The 21,371-nt window shown below is 37.0% G+C and overlaps 1 protein-coding gene across 38 annotated transcripts in view; it reads left to right on the forward strand.

Annotated features, from left to right (window-relative positions):
- Positions 1–21,371, forward strand: part of ADGRL2 (adhesion G protein-coupled receptor L2) — a 470,630-nt gene that overhangs the window by 295,373 nt on the left and 153,886 nt on the right. For 37 of the 38 annotated variants that reach the window (XR_010589665.1, XR_010589664.1, XM_065554079.1 and 34 more), the window contains one exon: positions 17,472–17,644. The exons of the other annotated variant lie outside the window; for it this stretch is intronic. Coding sequence is in view for 29 of the 37 variants with exons in the window: in XM_065554079.1 (XP_065410151.1) it covers positions 17,572–17,644 (73 nt within the window). In the remaining 8 variants the exon portion in view is untranslated. The remainder of the gene's footprint in view (positions 1–17,471; positions 17,645–21,371) is intronic. 38 annotated transcript variants of the gene reach the window in all.

The following is a 21,371-nucleotide window of genomic DNA, read 5'->3' on the forward strand; positions in this document are numbered from 1 at the left end:
CAGTACAGAATTGGGCCAATATGGAGTAGTTTTGGGGGGTTAGTGAGGAAACTAACAACTAAATACAGTTTTGTTCTTTAAAATCTTCATATTTGTAAACTTTCTTCAAGGTTCTTGTCAAATTTCAATTGTTTTGAAATCTTTGCTACTTATACTTCATTCTTAAAAATTAATAATCTTGTTGAATAGTGTTTCCCAATCAACTTGAATTATTGATGCCTTGGTCCTCAGTAGAAGGACATTGTTACTTTGCTTCCCCTACAGCAGTACGTATTACTCCATTTTAATGAGCTACATCCCAGTGCAGCTAGAAAAAAATAATAAAATTTTCATAATTGTGGCTTACTTAATAGAGCTCAAGCTGCAAAATATGTGGCAAATAAACTTTATGCAAAGCCCAGGCCTTAGGAAATTGATGTTGTCTGAACATTAAAGTAATTAAGGTACATGCTGGTTACATGTTGAAGGGAATACTCTGTTGCCAAAACTATGATGGTTGCAAGACAAATTCTTAGAATTGAATGAAATGTTTACCAGTGTATTTACGTAACTGAAAGGATCAGTTTAGCTGACTTGTTTAGGAATGTGTGTTTATTCCTTGCTTTGATACTATGGTTGAGAAAAATATTTTCAAAGCAAAGCAAACAAAATGGAAACACAGGCAACTTCAAGGATATTACATGAGTTCTTACTCTTGAATTATTGGCTTTTATATATTTATATCTCTCTGTGTGTATAAATACACACAAACATATGTATTCACTTTTTAATTTTAAAATCTGAAAGCATTTGCAAAGATGGGTAAATAGTATTATCACAGATTTATAGGTGACAAAACTGCAGCATACAGAGGGTAAGGGACTTGTCCAGGATCACCCAGCAACTCAGTGCCAGAATCAGGATCAGGAATAAAACCCACGTCTCCTGGCTCTCAGCCCCAGTTGATGAGACCCATATACATGCTTCCTTTAGTTAGTAAGTGATCATAGTGTGAGAAAGCTGAAACGTATTGTTCAGGATTGCACTTTCACAGTGTTATTTTTGGTCTCTTACTGTACCACGGAGGTCATTGTGGTGTACTGACTGTAGAAAATTTATGCTATGTTTGCTGTAACCTGTACTTGAATGTATACAGTATTAATTTCATGTAGAATATTTTATTTTTTTAGAAAATATTGAATATTGTTGTTTTAGGTCAAAATGCATCAATTCACCTCTTGACTAAATGTACCATTAAAATAGAACAAAGGCTCTTCTAGAGAGCATGTTGACACATGGCAATATCATGCAAAGTGGTGTAGTAAAAGCTGACATAAGAAAGCTAGGTTCATTATCAGTGAGTCATTAGTCTTCTTGTTTAATGGAAGAATAGACTTTGAAAGCTCTTTCCCCCACCCTATTAAAAAACAAAACATTGGGGGAAAAAAAAACTCCTCTCCTTGGCTGTCCCCAATAATGCACTACCAATAAACTAGGCATTTACTGCAGTCATGACCTCTTGTACTTCTGGATTTGATTCTGAAACAAAAATTGCCCAGTATCTGTAGCAGGCATGTTGATACTCTCTGGTGAACTTTTATATATTCTTTTATCATTGTAAAATTATCAGTAATGTATAGAAGATGATAACTTGCAGAACATAAAACTATTAGTAATTGCTTCCAAATAATGTATTTCATGTGTGTGTGTACAGACACACACACACACACACACACAGAAAACCCATGTCTCACAGCATGTTTTAACACTTGAATGGTCACTCAAACATAATTTGTTGCCAGAATTATTTCTTTTCTCACACATCTATTGCTATTTTGGACCATTCTCAACCAAATGAATGTACAACTTCTGATTTAGCTTGGTTACCTTTTAAAAAGTCAGCATTTACACTCACCATAACGTTTCTCTGTGGTTAGGATATGAGGTAATGCTTGTACCTTGGGTTCCACAGTGTAATAGTGTGTCAACTATTGGTAAATGCTGACTATCCACTCTAAACAAAACAAATTACACTTGAGGTAATTTAGACCAGTAAGCTTTTCTGCCGTCTGCACCCTGCCTTTCCCTGTACTCTTCAGCATTTTCTCTGTTCCCTGTTGTATTTCATTCTTCAGTTGTCAGTCTTCTCCGGCTCCCTCTATTGCTTCTTTATTTTGCACAGACTCCTGGACAGCTTCTTCATTCCTTCTGTTGCTTTCATTCCATTTGCACAGACCTCTTGATAGAGTCCTGCTCCTTCTGCTGCCTCTCTTCTCCGGGTCTTCCCAGTTCCATCTGCTTCCTTTCCTTTTACAGGTTACCCAAGGGCTTTCCCACTATCACTCCACTTCAAGGGAGCAGAGGGAGCATGTCTTGTTTCAGCTCTCCATGCTCCAATTGCTTTCCCCCCCCCCTCCTGTACAGTATGCTTCTAATTGATTTCTGGAGAGTACTTATTAGAGTTGGGGGAGAGTCTACTTATTGATGCTTACTGTGTTTTCTGATTTTTAATCTATCGCAAAGGTGATTTTTAATCTATCGCAAAGGTGCCCAGAACACTGTGATCACTTTTACTGTTAAATATAAAAAGAATAAACAAACTCATGGAGGATCATGTGGTGGTAGTTGAGATGGGGCAAAGGATTCGATACAGAGAGATGCATTTGGGGAAATTGTGAAAATCCAGTGGTCTAGATTAGATGTGGAGTTTTAAAATTGCTAAATGACAAATGATTTTCTCTTTGTCAACCTCATATACATTTTCTAGCAGGGCAGAAACAACCTTCCCTAAATCTAGTTTTAGATTGTTCTGTCAGCTGCTCTTTCATCCTGAATGTGAGGTGAGTAAATGTTTAAAACTGTATTTGCTAAAAATATTTGTTGTATTTCAAAGAACAGAGTGTTTTGTTAAAGCAGTCTTAACTTTCTGGCCTGACCTATTGTTTTCTGTTGAAAGTGCCTTCATCTTACAACGAATGTTAAAATCTGATTAAGATGTCATTGTGTTCTTTGCTACCACAGCAGAAGACTACTATAAATTGCATTATATGAAACTGAATAATACAGTTTGATTTAAAGTATTAATAATACCTAAAATTGTACATTCTTGCTGTGGGGATTCGGGATTTTAATTTAATAAAATGCCATAACGTCTTTTTGTGCTTAGTTTGATGAGTGTTATGTGAGAATTCCATCTTACCAAATTAGGGAAGATGTATATATCACACCGTTTACAAACTCTAATTATTAAAACCTGTTACATTTCATATTTAATATTCAGATGTCTGTGCAAAAGAGCTGCTTAGATTTATTGTCAGCATTGTTTGATTCCTGTATTAAAGTTGATTAAATTGCAAATGCTAATCTGAGCAACTGTGGAAGGTTGTGATCTGGATTTGAAAATAACAATGGGGCTACTGCAACTACAGTAAATCTTTAATAATAAGCAAGCCTTGCACACAACAGGAGGAATGCATGCTATGAAAGAGACCCACACATTGATACAGTTTGAGGCATAAGGCAAAAGTCAAGTGACTCCTGAATCTGAGATGTGCCAATATCTCTCAGCGTAGTTTGTCAAGTTTTAGTCCACTTGAAAAAAAAAATAGAGTATGTACGTTTTTACATTATCACATATTTTGGGGGTGTCTGTGAGTAGTGACTTAATTGTTCATAACTTTTATTTAAAATGATTATTCATTTAAAAGTCAAACTGATTTGCAAAAGCATATCTTTGGAGACCTTAGGACAGTCAGGATCCTAATCTCTCTATCCCATCTCAAACAATGGTGACTCCTGCCTTTAAAGTATATATGGGAGCTGTGGGAGTAGTTTTCAGCCAAAAGAAACCATCAGTTTGAAAAAATATATGCTAAATCTACCTACATCCTGGCTTAGTGCCTTAAAGCTTATTCTTTCAAACAGCTAGTTTCCGTTGGCTAAAAGAGGCTTCAGCCCCAGTTATGGGTACTTCAAAGCCTGGTGCAGGTAACAGGTTCTGACCTGTGCGTCAGTTGTCACATATTGGAACCTTTTTTGACCTTTCAGAGTAGCAGCCATGTTAGTCTGTATCCGCAAAAAGAAAAGGAGTACTTGTGGCACCTTAGAGACCTTGTTACCTATAGTTTTTTCATCTCTCTTTAAAATGCACCATGTAAAATTCCACCTCTCACAGGAAAATACTATCATACTCGTTTTCAAAACAATGCATAGCTTGGACAGAAATGCTAAAATTAGCCAACCAGACCAATCAATGAAAAATAACGTGAAACCCTGAAGGGATTTCATTGCCAATTAAAAAAAAAAAAATACATCAAATGTTTCCTTTTTATAGGTGCCTGACTGGCATGGCACTGGGCTCTCATGTCTGGAGACCTAGGTGCAAATTTAATTTTGGTTAAAAGACACAAACCAAGTTTGTTGATCTCATTCCGTTTTGTCCACACTACAAAACTATGGTACAGTGTGGCATGATTGGCAATTTATTATTTAGTGTCCAAAACTGAAATTGCAGGGGTTGAGTTGCCTCGGCAGTACTGTGCAGAGAAGTGTGTGTAGTGTTGGCCTATTGTGTTTTTGGCTCAAACCAAGGTTATGTGTCTCTCACTTCAGAAGCATTAACATTTACCAAATTCTTCCTTAAAATATATTTTAAAATTCTTAATTAAAAATGTAATCTTCAGAATTTTAATTGTTTTAAACACATGCATACACATCTACCCAAAGAAGAGAGTACTGTGAAAATAAATTATTTTATAAAAATTAAGAAAATAAGTCAGCCAGAACCATAACAAATTTTGGTAGAGAAACCGGCATTTGGAAATTGATTAGTAACTTACTTCACCACTGAAAAACTACTTAGAGCATGGGTTCTTACAAGGTTCTTATCTGAAATATTTTGCGTGCACGGACACACAAACACACACACACTACGTAGTAATACACCTCACTGTTGTCATAAGCTGAAGTTACCAATTGAACAATAAAGGTTCAATTTATGCCAAACCAGTTTATATATCTAGATGCTTTTTCAGAAGATTGACAATTCAGTAGAGACTGCCTTTATATATTTTGCTATATAAAATGCTTATTAATGTTAGCAGATGTTGCACTTTAATCCCCTAGAATGATTGTTTGGTACCAGCAGGAGATTTATTAAGCTTCAATTGTATGAAACAGTGTGTGCATAAGCTGCTACTTAGGTTCTAAAATGCCATTGAAAACTGTTAAAAAGTTCTAACTGTAATTGGCAGAGAGGTATTAGCTGTTCTAAAAGAAGTATGTATGTACTGTTGGCCCTTGTGCTGTAACCTCTTTATCATTTATCTTCTTGTATTAATGTCACTGAATTATTAATTCATGAGCAGGGGTGGATAGGGTGAAGGCACTATTTAAATGTGTGGCAAATGTATCCTTATCGCTGGAGACATGAAAAGAGTCATTTTGTGTTATCTGTAAAATGGAAAGGACATTTTAAAATTTCATTTACAGTAATCCACTTCACTTCCAGTAAAACACCTAGATTATTGCTGCCATAATATAATGCTCTTATTAAAATTTTTTCCACGCTTTTCACTTAATAAATAAGGTGGATAGACAAATGCAGACTTCATTGTTCTCTTGTGTTGCACATATGAGAACTGCAGCTGACAAATTAAGTGTGTAGTTAATTGTTTAAAAAAGTAATTTCTATTAGTGGCAAATGAAGTAGTGACCATTAAGTATTCACAAATAAGATATTCAAAAGTAGACAGCATGTAATTTAAAATGGCAACATATTACGTGTCACACAACTCCAGGCCTTGAGGTTTAAACTCTGCCTACTTGGGAAGTCTGAACTGTACTTGAGCAGAAGGAATAAAATTTTTCCCACATCATGGGAAGTATGTCCTGGCATGATTGTCAGAAATAAAAATAATTTAAATATGAATTATATAAATGACACAGACCCTTGCTTTGAGTCAGGTAAAAGTTGAGAAAACTAGAAAACATAAAGAGTTACTTTCCTAAGAGAGATGTCACATTTTTAGAGAAAAAATTAAACTGAAGCTGGGGTATATCCTGAGTTTTGTCTGGAGTGGGAAGATTGAAATTAATATTGTAAGAGTTCAGATCTGCTTCAATGTAGATTTTTTAAAAAGTGTTTTAGAAAATGAGTCAAGACATGTAGTGCTTTCAGTGATTCCAGTCTGTAAGATTATTTTCCATTCTGCCCTTCCTTTGGTATTAGTATCCACTGCTACAGGGAAGAGAGAGAGAAGATAACATGTAAGGTATAAGAGAAAAGAAAAGTGTAAATTGAAATTAAGCTACATCTTGCGTTTGCAACTGCTTTAGTTAAGGTTTCTATTCAAAACCCTGTGTTTGGTTGCTTATCACTTTTCAGAATTTGTACATTATATTTTCCAGCCTTGATCTTTTCCCAAAGGTAATGTTAATAAAATAAAATAGTTCTGCCATCTCTAAGTAGCTCTTTAAGTAGTTCTCAGCTCTCCCTTGAAATGTCTGGGAGCAGGAGGTTTATATTAGACATGAAAATAGCCCCACTGAGGAGAAATGCCTTTTGAGTGTTCCCAGGAATAGAATATATGGGATGCTGGGGAAGGCACAGTAGCTTTTTGATTTGACAAAGTTTTGACCCAATGAAAATCACACTAAGCTCATAAAGGGTGAAAGTTACCTCATTCAGAGAACCAGTACAAGATGCATGCAACACTGAAATAAGTCCCATTTCAGTGCACAACTAAGAGAGGTCACGATATGCATGGATACTTCAATTGTACAGAAAATGTTTTGCCCCGATCCTGTAATGAGATGTTCATTGATAACCCATGCATCTACATGGAGCCCCACTGAAGTAAATAGGTCTCTAAATGGGCACTGGGGTCCACCTACATACATCTTATTGCAGAATCAGGCCCTAAGTTAGGTTATGTATTGCACAGAGTCCTGCAAAACTTATTGCATACATCACAAGAGATATACATGACAATTGTATGAGAAATAGTATGTTATATAATTAAAGACTGTATAGTAATTCATACATACAATGGACCGAGTTAAGGCTGCATGTCCAGTTTTAACTGTGTCATTTCCTGGATTTGGAGCTTTAACATTCTGTCAGTATCGAAGATTCTCTTTGTAAACTAGGAAGGCAAGGGAGGAAATTGACTGTGAAGAAGGAAGGAGAGATAAGAGGTATTTTTTTTTAACTTTAATTATTTGTAGGTTTTAAGCCTTCTACTGTGCAGCTCCCCCACTGTGTAAATTAGTATGTCTGGAGGATTCACTTTCTGTCAGTGATTGGCAGGAGGAACTGCTTTTTCTGTTGCTGATATTCATAATGGGGTCTTCTGAAGAGTTATCTAGGTTCAGTGCAGTCCCGTTCATACAAGCCAGGTCTCCACTGTGGAATATCATTCTTGTTTTGATCGTAGTTTAAAGGTTGTATGCTATGTATTTTTTTAATGTTTTTTTAAAGGGCTAAGCATTTTGTTCTGACTGTTTACTTCTTTATCTCTCGCCCTCTTAGATATTATTACCATTGGAGATTTTAATAGCATCATGACTCAGGATTGTACGTGGGATGCTGGATAGTGCACAGTAGCTTTCATATTTGTCTGCAGTGGGGTGTTGCATTATTTTTATGTAATTAAATGGTTTGTAAAGTGTTTGGGGAATAAGGCTTCATTGAAAGCACTCTAGAAGTTTATTTTATTTTGTTGTTGTAGGTTTTTAATGGGACTGTTCTGTGGTCCTTTGAAGCATTTGGCTATTGGAACCCTGGTAAGGAAACAAGGATTTCTGATCAAAGTAATATTAATGATTCTTTTAAAACAAAAAACAAAAAAATGGGAGGGGTATATTTGAAATAAGAAAAAAGTATATGGTGAAGTTCGTTTATAAAAATAGTCTTTAATAAAGAGGATTATTACAGTGCTATGTTAAATATTAATATCTGAAGTTATAATGAAAGATCAGGTATTTAAAAATAGGGGTCTCTCCCTCACATAAGTCTTTCTCTTTACATATAGTTACAGCTTTTTCATATTTATTTGTAAGCTCATCAGATATATTTTATCCTAGATTACCTCACTGTTCCCAAGAAATCCCTGTTGCTAATATTGGTGACCTAATATATGACAGATCTTGGGTCATTATTATTTCATGTAGTGGTTGTATGGATAGACCAAAAGGGAATCTAAATATCGATTCACTGAATGGCTAGTAACAATGATTTATGAATCCAGGATTCAGTGCAGTGAGCCAAAAATAATCGGCATTACATCTTATGTGCCACCATTGATTTTGTTTCATATTTCACTGCACAGTGATTAGGCCATGATCTCACAGATGTTAACGTTCGAACCATATTCTTTTTGTAACCATCAAGCTATGCCACTAATTACATCCAGTGCAGTATGTGTATTTTTATAATAATATATTTCTGCTAGTTTTTTTTAAAAACAGCTAATTTTTTCCACTTATGTTTGTACCTGATTTGGTCTGATTTTAAGAAAATACCAAAGGTGATTTTTTTTCATCCCCAAAGACCTATCCTCAAAACTGTGAACAGTATCATATATACATTGTATAGAAATTTATTTTCAGCATAATGTATGGAAAGGTGCCAAATTAAGACGTAACTGTATCCTTCAGAAAGCTGCTGAAATGGAGGCTATCCTGATACTCCCATATATTTAGTAGGTTATTTTCCTATAAAAAAGAGTGTGTAAAAAACAGTGTGTTTCCAGCATGAGCAGTGTTACCAAACCTAGATCTGTAAAGATCTGTTCATGCTTACAGTGTAGGATCAGGTTGCAGAACGGTTGTCCCCTTACCCGATTACAACACACTTGCAATTTGTAGTGTCAGGACCTCAAGGCTTTATTTAGCCCAGTTATGGAATGTGTTTAAAAGGTGATGAGTTCTTGTCCACTCTTTAAGCTTCTATTGGGTTGTAACTATGTTCCTGGATTTGCTTGTGTTTTCCCAGGTAGATGTGTCCTGCACTGATGACATTATTTATTTCAGTGTGTCAGCTGTAAAAGGCATGTCTGAACCTCTCTTCTCTTTGACATACTAACTTTTCTCTGCTCTTATGCCAAGTGAGGAAAGGTCATAAAGCGTATCAAGTATGTTAAAATCCTTGCAGTCAGCTACACAAAGCATCATGTGACATCCATTTCAGAGGTATAGGCATGTCTGATCACAGTTCCATTTTGTTTGTCTACCTCCACTTCAAACAAATTCTCTGCTGTGAAAAATACTAGTTGAAAAAAGGAATTAAATCAAGTGACATAACATCTTTCAGGAAAATGGGTCTTTGCAAAGCCCTGTCAAGACTGTCAACGAATATTTTACTGTCTTACAAGACTACAGTGTGTGTATGATATTAGACCGGTGGTTTCTCATCTAAAAGGAAAGATACATCTTTTTTAAAATAAAGGATTATTTTGTGGATTTCTCATCTGTGAGAAATTTGAAAAGCCTTTGAATTTTCTTTAGCTGTAAGATTGTTTCTTTTGGTTTGTCGTATGGTTCTATGAGTGTTTTTATAGCTATTCATTATTCCCTTGTTTATTTTTGATGTTCATAAAAATCTATCCTATAAGAAAATGAGAGCTATTTGTTTTGCATTTTCAACAGCCTAGGACTATTTATGAAGAGAACGGCAAACAGCCTCAGACTGTGCCTCTGGTGTCCAAAGCGATCAGCATATTTAACATGCTCAGCATGACACTAAGATATTACAGCCGATAACAGTTGTAATTGACTTACAGAATCTCTTCCCCTCCCCCAGTTTTCATGTACTGGGGATTTATCATTAGGGCACCAGCAAGAGTCAGTGATACACCGAGGCCAAAAATATGAAACGACTTCAGTTTAACTGTTTGAGTTCAAGTAGTCTCAGTCAGTGATGCACTGTCAATTGAAATGAAATGGAGGAATAATTTAATGAGTAACGGGTGACCCTCATGATTCTGAGGATCTAGTGGAGGCAAAAGAGAAAGATTAAAACTTGGCAAAAATGGAGTGCCTGGAGCCAAAAAAAGCCTTTCTGATTAGCACTAGCAAGGATTTACTTTCCTGGCTTATTGAATGAAAACTCCCCAGAGCGTCCATGCTGTATCCTGTGTTAACAAGAAGGGGCTGAACGAGCCTGTCAGGAAAGGCACTCCATGTAGAATATATATACACAATACCTGGTGAAAACACAAGAATGGAACTGAGCCAAATTGGAGTTATAAAGAGAAATGAACATCTTTGCCCTTTTTAATTGAATCCCATTTATTTTCCTTGTGAATTATTGAGGCAGACCATTGAGTTGCTGCATTTTGATGGGATAAATTGTTGTCATACTATTAAATAATTTATTTAGTGTTGCCTCTCATACAGGTAGATCCTCCTTTGTGAGTAAACTTCCACTGCTCTGATTAACAGAGGGACTGATTTTTGTGATCTCTGCTTCAGTTTAGATTCAGGGTGCATGTATATTTATCCCATACTGTTTCAGGCTTTGCTAAAGCATTGATGTATCACTTCAGAGTACAAGGCAGCTGAGTGCATAGAAATGACTTTTTTTATTGTAAGGCTGGGTGACCTTGGTCACGTCTTGTTCTTACTGTGCTATTCCCTTCCCTGATACTGCATTCCTTCTGTACTGCTCAGACAGAAATGTTTTGTGTTAGAAACCCAATGTGCAAGGTGTTAATTAATGGGGATTGTTGCGTACAGAACCAAAGATAAGACTCCAGGGTTAGGTCTTTAGGGTTGCAATATTTTTAATGGAATATCAGTCTTTGTTGACCAATTTTAGATAGAGCTGGTTTAGTCTATCCATTTCTTCTGCAATAAACAACCTGTTTAATTGGAAGTGGATTGCAGACTGACCACTTACCATAGTCGTTAAAATTATGCTAGCTAAACAGAGTTGTGTATTGCTTGTGTTTCTAGTTTTTTTTACAAGGTCTTGCAATTTAAGAGATTTGATATGGCTTCTCAGTTGTGTAGCATTAATGTAAAGCTATTAAAGCAAGTTAAGTCCCCCCCACTTTAAATAACCTTGCTGATGGATTAGGCATGTCTTGAATATTTAGTGCATCTAATAAATGTAAATATGTTACTTGCTGAAAGACTTCAACTGTCCCTTACGTTGCAAGCAAAGTATAAAACAGGGGCTGTTGGACAATAAACAATGCTAAGGCACATTCCAATATTTCACTAGTGGAGCTTGAAAGAAGGTTTTAGTAGTAGTGGTGCATTATTTGACTTTTTACATGGCAGTATTATAGGATCATTAATGGTCATTTTTTTAAAACCTGGGAAACCTCATGGACACAGGCTTTCTGTGGAGATCAAGTAGTCTGTATATGTGTCTCCACACATCATAGAATATCAGGGTTGGAATGGACCTCAGGAGGTCATCTAGTCCAACCCCCAGCTCAAAGCAGGACCAATCCCCAACTATTTTTTTGCCCCAGATCCCCAAATGGCCTCCTCATGGATTGAACTCACAACCCTGGCTTTAGCAGGCCAATGCTCAAGCCACTGAGCTACCCCTCCCCCATCCTTGCCTCCCTATCCTTTCTTAGATGTAGTTTAGTCTTCTGAGGACTGAACTGCTTTAGTCTAACTAAACTAATTGGACTCTGTGTAGGAGTTTCAGAGTGAAATTTAACAGCCTGTGATATACAAGAAATCAGACTAGACAATCTCCTGGTCCCTTCTGGCCTTAAACTCTATGAAATCTATGGATTTTTAAAATTTACTTATTTAAAATTTAATAGCTAAGATTACAAAAGGTGGTGATGGTGAGATGGGGGGCAGGATAGTGCTTATAACAAGAGCCTCGAGGGCAGTGGTTCTCAACCAGGGATACATGTACTTTTGGGGGTACATCAACTCATCTTGAGGTTTGCCTCGTTTTACAACAGGTTACATAAAAAGCTCTAGTGAAGTCAGTACAAATTAAAATTTCATGCAGACAATAACTTGTTACTGTTCTATATGCTATATCGGTGGTTCTCAAACTGTGAGTGAGTTCGTTTTAATGGGGTTGCCAGGGCCAGCGTTAGACTAGCTGGGACCTAGGGCAGAAAGACGATGCCCGAGACCCACCATGCGGGGCTGAAGCCTAAGCCTGAGTTTTTAAGTGAGGTGAAACTTGGGATACGCAAGACAACTCTGACTCCTGAAAAGAGTACAGTAGTCTGGAAAGGTTGAGAACCACTGCTCTAGAGTTCTGCTTGTTGCTCTGCCACTGGCTCAGGGTGTGATCTTGTGTAATTCACCTTGTTTCTCTGAGCCTCAGCTTACCCATTGATAAAGTGGGTATGCTTATCTACCTTAGGTATGTGGAGGCTTAATTGAAGTTTGCAGAAGCATTTTGAGGTCCTAAGATGACAGGGCTATATATAAATTCAAAATAGTAATATTGATGGATTGTAGGATCTTGAAAGCTCTTCAGCAAAAGAAACAACCAGGCTTATGTAAACACAACTTCAGAGCTCCTCTCCATTTTCATTAATGGTAGGGCCTGATAAAATAAATAAATAAATTAATGGAGATATCCTATCTCCTAGAACTGGAAGGGACCCTGAAAGGTCATTGAGTCCAGCTCCCTGCCTTCATTAGCAGGACCAAGTACCAATTTTGCCCCAGATCCCTAAGTGGCCCCCTCAAGGATTGAGCTCACAACCCTGGGTTTAGCAGGCCAATGCTCAAACCACTGAGCTATCCCTCCCCCCTGATAGAATAGGACAATGTGTTACTCAAAGGGGGAGAGAGACAGCTCTTTGAATGTTGTTTTGGACCTCTCAGAACCCTTGGGGCTTGGGTTCCGCAGAATTTGGGGATATGTCTAAGAGGGAGAAGCTCCTTTCAGAGAGCCGCTTATCTCCAGACAGTACCTATTTCAAGGGGAACTGATACTTGGAGCAGCATTTTCTGTTTCTGGGGTGCTCCTGAGCAGTGTGGAGGGGGGAGAGGAGAGAAGGAAGCTAATGGTAGAACATGTTCTGTAGGAGATGTGCAGCTAAGCTTAGAGGTTTCAGTAGTCAGAGGGGTCGGGGAGCAGGGCAGAGATTTTAGGACAGGGGCAGTCAATAGGCAGACAGTGGGCCAAATCTGGACCGCCATACACTTTTGAATGGACCCCAACATCTTTTTATTTACATATTATCATCATCATTTTTTTTGTTTGTTTTTTTATTATTTTCTCCACAGTCTGGACCTTGACCAAGAAATTTGGACCTCGACAAAAAATAATTCACTACCTCTGTTTTAGGATATGTAGGGCTGGGAGCAGAGTTCCGTGCATTCCGTAGTGCTGCACAAGTCTGAATGCTGACTTCTCCTGATTTTTCGCTTCTTCAACAGGAAATATACAAAGTAAACCTCTAAGTTCCAGTTCAGGTTTTCCTGTGAGAGACTACAGTATGGCCCAGAGGCAGGGATTTAAATTACAGCTGAAGTTTTTTGGACAGCTTTTGTTGCACTCTTAAGCAGTCTTTGCTCTGGGGAGCATCTCTCTTTCCCACTCTCAGACATTCTCTCTGGATCACCGATAGCTTAGGCCTATTAAGATCTGAGAGGAAACAAGTTATTTGCACAGGATAACCACTTGCTATGATCTACTTTTCTGTTTGCAAAGAGGTAACTTAATAGGGCTTTTCCTGGTCCTGTTTGTTTGTTTTTTGGATTTTGTTGTTGTTGTGAGATTCCATTGTGTCTACATCTTTGGCATTTACGTGATCAGAAAGATGAGACTGACAGCAATGTTTATCCCTACAAGTGTCCTTTGGCTCCAGCTTGTCTTTGGGGTAACTTTTTCCAGGATTTGTTTTATTGTGCTGCTGAACAGTTGATTCAGTATTGTAATGTCCTTTTATTTTAATTGAATTAGTTACTATTCAGGGTTTCATAACAATTTGCTTAATGGAGGTTTGTTATTAATTTGGTTAAAAAATAAACAACAACAACAAAAATCTCTTGAAGTCAGTTTTCAAACTGTATTTGAATTTTTTTCTGGCCTTTTGAAAGCACATCTTAGTGATAAACAGTCTGATGAAGGCTAATTAGTTTCTTTAGACATATTTTGCCTTCAGTGCAACAAAGTGAGTCAAGTTTTATTTCCCAGTAGACTAGAACAGTATAAATGTTGTATACCCACTATTTCTGTTTGTCACAACCATTTCAGTTTACATTATTCCTTCACCTGGGTGGTAGTTGCTGTTTTTGTAGTGTCCCAGGAACATTCTCAAGCCCCTTCTATAAACTATTGCTTACGTGTTGTTGTTAGAACACCTAAAATAAGTCCATTTAGAAGGTTTGAGGCCTTTACTCCTTCCCTCTGCCATTGGTTTTCCTATCTGGGCAGCTATTTCCTAGAAAGTGGTCATCAGTCTCTAATAGTGCTCTGATTATTTCCTTCCTTTCTACTCACAAACAAGAAGGCATTGAGGTGAAGAATGACAAAGCACAGCCTTGTCACTATCCACTTTGAGGTGAAAAAAAAAAGCTTTTCAAAATTTATGCATACAGTTAAGCAGCCCATACAGCATTAAGTTATGGAAATAAAAAAGCCCATTTAAAACTAAATCTCAGGAAATCAAAATCCTCTGGATGGACTGGGAGCAATCAAAAGGCTGACTTAATTCACATGTAGCCATTATTGTGCCTCATCCACACTCTCAAATTATTCTAATTACTTGCTCAAATCATACTGAGCAGTCTGCAGTGTCTGTGAAATAGTTCAGTGATTTAGCCCTTTGGGTGTGACGGGTGAAGAATTAATCTAAATTCTCCTTAGGCGTTTTCTGTGGGAGAATTCCCAGTTTTTGATAACTTAGTATCAATACCTGCTTTTCTCCTGAGCAGGAACTCCTTAGCAATCTTACTTTCAGCTGCATGCAGTGTCATATGCAGATTTTAGATTTTTCAATATGCAAAGCCCTCTCAGCCCAGGATGAAAGATTTAAGAAATAAAATATGACTATCTCAGATTAAATGGTGATGGATCTTCACCTCTAGACACTTAGGCTTGGGCCAGGAAGAGCGACTCTGTGTTTGTTCTGCTCTTTGTGGAAATACATGTGTTATATGCATCACTCTGCCCCTTTGCTTGAAGAGCACTTGTTGGCTGTATTTGCAAATTGCAGGAAAAGAGCCTCTTTTGTTGAAAGCTTAGAATGCCAGTTCTCTTTCATTTCCCTGTATATGAGACTGTAAGAGCTTTGCATTCTGTAAGAGGTATGTGGGAAAAAATCCAACAGTGAAGTGGCATCGCCATTAAAGCCACGTCCACTGTGAAGCAGCATACTTGGCTACTCTAAATTATTAAACTCTTGTCTGACTGCATTGGTATTATGTCTTCCTGCACTCACAGCCAATGAAAGTGTGCGAGTCTTGTGGACAAGCAGCAGCAGTATTCCACTGATGGATTCATTGCTGCCCACAGGACTGTGTATAGCAACTCTGAAACAAATGAAGTGATTGTTAATTTCACCCTGCTGCTGCTTGTCAAAGCAATGAGCAACATCAGAGGCATTGCAGCTGTCTGTCTACAGACTCAATGTGTTTGTGACCATGAGGGTTAGAAACTTTTTTTAAAGGAAAGTGTAAATTCTCCAGAAATCAATGATTTGGGCATCCTTGCCCAGGAGAGCTTTCCCACTTGTCATTGGTGACTGGATGAATAGATTTTTCAAGTCCTAAGTGTACACCAATTTATAGACTCCCATATGGCCACTGAACTGAAACTTCTACAGTGTATCTCCACTAGGGCACTATCATGATCGTTGATGCATTTTGTATAGCAGCTTTGATCCCTAAGGATCTCAAGGCTGTTCTATAACAACTTTATAAAATGTCATTCATTCACAGCTCTGGGACTTTAAAAAAAAAAAAAAGGTGTGAATGGGTTGAAATGGACTACCAAGGACTATCCAGAGTACTGGGGTGTGCGGGTAGTTGCCCTTTCATTGGCTTAAGTGATTTTGCTGCTTCCAGCCTCAGTTTGCTATGCACAAGCAAGAAAGATAAAATAGGATACATGATCTGTGGAACTTTGGAAAGTCAGGTTACTTATTTTACGTGTAACCTCAGCCACCCAAATTTGAAAATGTTGGTTTGTCTGCCTATAGGGTCTGGGGTAATGTGGTACAGAACTTGTCTCCTTTGATCTATGTCTGTGCAGCATTTTTCAGAGGTTCATTATTATCATGTTCTGAGTTGCACACTCCTCTAGCTCATAGAACCCACACTCAAACTGGAAATTCAACTGTGCATTCACATTGATATCTTTAATATCTCAAACAGCTGTCTGCTGGAGACTGGTCCAGCTCATAGACCTACCTATGAAAGAGGAAGTAACCTGTTTTTCCGATGGTTGTTGCAAGAACGAAGGCACTGACTGAAGAGTGCATATGGCTGGTCAGACTTTCCAGTTCAATAACTGTTTTCCACTATCATTAAAAAAAAAATCAAATGTAAAACATACCTTTTTAAAGTCTTTCGTGTTCCATGGTATGCAGGAGAAGTTCAGGTGAAGTTGGTTTCTCAAGTAGAACTAAGGAGTTCAGTCACTTGCTAAACCCAATGTGATCATGTGCTATCTTTGACCTGGGCTAATGTACATGTGATTTGAAGTGGCAATATTAACAATGTGCTTGCAACACGTGGTTTTTTCCCCCTTGTTTGAAAGGTTTTTCATTGTGGTTAGAAGTTCTTTGAAACTCACTGGTCAAAGAAGCACGTGCTTTCTCAGCAAAATGGTTATTTTGATGACAATGTTGCTGTTTTAGCTTTTTGTCTAAGGAGGCAGAACTACACCTCTACCTCGATATAACGCTGTCCTCGGGAGTCCAAAAATCTTACCGCGTTATAGGTGAAACCGCGTTATATTGAACTTGTTTTGATCCACTGGAGTGCGCAGCCCCGCCCCCCTGGAGCACTGCTTTACCACGTTATATCCAAATTCGTGTTATATAAGGTTGCATTATATCGAGGTAGCGGTATATGTGTAATAGGAAAAACTGGCGTTCCTATCTCCTGTGGTAGCCCTGATGTGCAGGGGTCCTGCTGAGCTTCTCTTTTGAGGTTTTATTATTGGTCTGTATCTCTTTCTGTACTTGGATCTGTTTTGTATCAGTGTTGTGTAGAATAATGTGTCTGGTGGGGTTTTTTGTGTTTAAACCCCACTCATCTGCAAATCCATGTTCTTATCTTCACTGTATCTCTTAGTAGGAGCACATTAGCTACAATCACATTTTAAACTTCTTCATCCTGGTTGATCACTGACCTTGATCATAAATCCAGCACGCCTGCCCGCTCCCCAGCCACAGTACAGCTGTACTTCATGTTATATTTTTGACTTTCTGTCTTCATGTCAGCTAAAATTTGATAGCCGATATGTGAATCATTTTTGTAAAATTTGTTAGTATATGACTAACAATGGAATCTTTTTTTGTTTGTTTGTTTTCCATCCCCAGATATGAAGATCAATGATACAGACCACCGGCTTCAATGATGCTGGGCATTTATAACTGGGTTCATTAAGGAATACAAAGAAAATACTTAAAGGGATCAATAATGGTGTCTTCTGGTTGCAGAATGCAATTTTTTTGGTTACTTCTCATAACTGGCTTCCTACAGAATACAGAAGGTAAGATTATATTCTGTCTTTTAGTTATGCTCCAGATGAGAGACCACATGCTCTTGTATAATTTTAAAATATTATTTTGCTTTTAGATTACTCAGGAGTTTTAGGATGCATCTGCCTAACTAGAAACAACTAATTACTACCTGTCCTGTTCTAGAGCTTAGCTGTTAGTCGAAATGATTGATATTAAAACAAAACAAACATTAAAAATAAATGTACATTGTTTGATACAGTGACACTAAATAACAGTATTCAGACAACTGGAGTGATGATAGAACTGGTAGGTGGTTTATTTTTCGATTCCTTCTATTCAGTCCTCTCACTATACTGTCCTTGAGCACAAGTAAATTGCAAGTTATATAAACAGTGCATAGTTGTTTAAAATACGTTCTAATGGAACCAAAAGCAGCGGTCAGAGCACCTATTTTACTTACATTGATTGGCTTGCTGGAAATAAAACTGCAAATATTCCATTAAAATCAGTGCTATACGTCTGAGAATTGGGCAAATGAAACTGAAAGTGCATACAGGAGCGCTGCCAGTTTAAAAACCTAACTGCTCTCTGTAAATTGTTCACCTCCGGTACATATAGCACCTAAGATTGCTCTTAAATAGAAGAGATTAGTGAGGAAAAACTTTTTTTTTCTTTGTGTAAAATCAGTTCACTGTTTCGATAATATAGTCAGTCTCCTTGGTGTTTTTGTGGCTTTTTTAGACAATTAGAGTGGAGCGAGAAACATTTTAAAAGAATAGGAAAATATGATTTTAATTTTTTTAATCACAAATATTGGCAAGGGAATTTTGGGCTAAGTGTAATATCTAAAAATATTTGTAACTTTTTAAAAATTAACTAGGTTTCAAGTTGGCCGTTTTCCTTTAATAGCATTCATCCCCATAGTTAGATAACCCCATGACTGATAGATAATATATTACTTTTAAGAGTGTAATGATTTAATTTGCAGTTCCTCAGTTACATCTGATACCACTTTAAAAAAAAAAAAGTAGGGATGTATCTCACCATGTATGAATTCTTTGGATTCATAGGTCAAACCCCTCTGAGTAATTCAGAAAATAGAGTGCAGTAAAACTAAACAAGCACTACTGTCAAACAAAACCTAGCAAAGTTTAAAGGCTTAAATATCTTATAAAAGCTCTCACATTCAATATATATTTATTTAAACATTTGTTCTAGTCTAAGACTCTCTCAACTTACTCAGTTCTTGGGCTTGAATTAATAAACCTATTTGGCTGAAATATAGTAATAACTCCTATGTAGACTTCAAGGAGTACATTTCAAGGAGTACCTTCCTGAGGGTTATTGCCTTTGAAAGGTCTAGTTTTGCCTAAACAGCTTTCAAGATTTCTCTCTTCCCCCATCTTCTCCCCGCCCTAAGTTGTGAGTATAGTGCTGAAGACCAACACATTCATCTTTTGGATTGTATGATTCTTTGGATGGTAACTTACGATTTTTTAGAGACTATACATTTGTGTGTTCTTGGTGTCCTTCATGTTTTTAGTCTTGGATGAAACCTTATTGTCATATGAAAAACAAGTTTCTGCAGATGGGAAGCCACTAGGAGCTTAGATATCTAAATTTTACAGCTAGTTGGCTTTGGTAATTACTGTGTTTGATGCAAAAATGCATTCATCTTGCAAGAATGAATGAACTAGTCTAAAATTGTATTTAAAAGATAGTACTGGGAAATGGTGTTTTCACTTCATGGCTTTTCCAATTAAAGGTGCTCAATGACAGTTATAAAATCTTAAGTTTGTGTGTGTGTAGTTATTTAAAAATCTCTCAACTCAGAATTTTAAAACATTTATCAAAATATCTCAGTATTGGAGTTCAGCAATATGTAGCAATTGAAGAAGATCTGGAAGCAGGAAGGGGAAAATGCTATAGAACACATAGTTATAATTTTTTTCTGATTAACTTAGATATATCTAACAAGCAATTTACTACTGTGTTTGGGTAGGAAAAATAAACTGAAAGCTTCTGCATGCCGAATTTGCCGAAAGGTAATTTTCATTTTCATTTGTAACATTTCAGATCCATGTTGTTCTATCCCTATTCTGGCTTCTAGGAGGCAGTAGCAATCTTTTGATGCTTCAGTGCTGAATTCAATTCCTTTAAAGTCTACACAAGACTTACTTTCTCTGCTAAAATAAATGGAAGGAAATTGGGAGCAGCTAACAGAATCACACACAATTAATTATAAATTCTAAGAATAAATGAAATATTTTGGCACTGTATTTTGAAAGTGAATATTAATATTGAGTTGATTTAAGCCACCAGAAGCAAAGTGAATACAGCATTGCTAGACTTTCTGGCGAGATTGTGTTGCCTTTTGTTTCAGTCATAAAATATGCCAAGTGTAACATGCTCTACTAACGATGCTTCATCCCTGGAAGTATAACCACAAACAAATGCTAAAAAACGGTATCTAAGACAGTGGTTCTCAAACTTTTGTACTGGGGACCCCTTTCACATAGCAAGCCTCTGAGTGTGACGCCCCCACCCCTTATAAATTAAAAACATTTTTTAATATATTTAACACCATTATAAATGCTGGAAGCAAAGCGGGATTTGGGGTGGAGGATGATAGCTCATGACCCCCCCATGTAATAACCTTCCGACGCCCTCAGGGGTCCCTCCCCCCAGTTTGAGAACCCTTGAAAATAGGAATATCTTTAATTCTCTGACTTGGAATCTAGCTACTTAATTTTTGTTATGGAAATCTTATATACATAAGCAGGTTGTTGCAGCGGGAAAAAAAAAAACTAACTAAATTTCATGCTGTTAAGAGTGAATGTTTCTGTACAGTGAAAAAAGATTCCAGGTGTGGACCAATGGTTCATTAGTCCACTTAATGAAAAATTTTCCAATCAAGACAAACTCCTCGTTGCTGTCACAGTGGCTTAATCCAATAGGTTGTTAGCAGACAGAGACTGTTTCATGAGAGACTGCAGTATTATTTGCAGTATCTATCAAGTCAAGAATCATATCTGCAGTTAAGAGAAGTTTCTTTTCTTTTCGTTTCGTTTCTTTTCTTTTCTTTTTGAGGCAACAGGCCAAGGGGTTTTGCTTTTGAAGCAGTTCCTTCCTACAGGTAAAGAGAACCTGGAAAGGACATATACTGGCAGCTAGAAGGAAAACTGCAAAGAGTTAGTACATACTTCTGGTACATTGATCTGTGTCATCTCAGTTTGCTTTAGAGAAGTCTAACAGGGCATCATTGCCTAACAGCAGTAAGTAGATGCTAATGTGACACCAAATAAAGAGAACCAAGCAAAAGAAGGAAACATGAGGGAAGAAGAGCTAAAGTTAATTAGCTTAAATATTTACTTTACATTTTATTTTAACGTTACGATCAAGATTTGATTTGACTTTTTGATTCATTTTATGTCAAAGTAATTAGGGAAGAAATTCCAAAAAAGTGTCAGTGGGTTTGATGTCTCATGTATAGGAGGATTTTAAAAGTTTTTTTTTCCCCCATCCTTGTGTATTTGATTTTTAAAAAACTCTGTTTCCTAAAGTAATAGCTATTATTAATTAGGTTCAGCCCCTCTTTGTCTATAAATAGTCATTTTTGTTTACATTAAAATGAAAAGCATAAAACCCAGATTTTTAAACATTATATACTCCAGTGGAGTAGACAATATATTTTGTTCACAAAATTTTATTTATAAAAATTGAAAGTGCTTCTAAATGTGCACCTGAAATTATTAC

Source organism: Chrysemys picta, chromosome 8 (genome assembly GCF_011386835.1).
Source record: "Chrysemys picta bellii isolate R12L10 chromosome 8, ASM1138683v2, whole genome shotgun sequence".
Lineage (NCBI taxonomy): Eukaryota > Metazoa > Chordata > Testudines > Emydidae > Chrysemys > Chrysemys picta.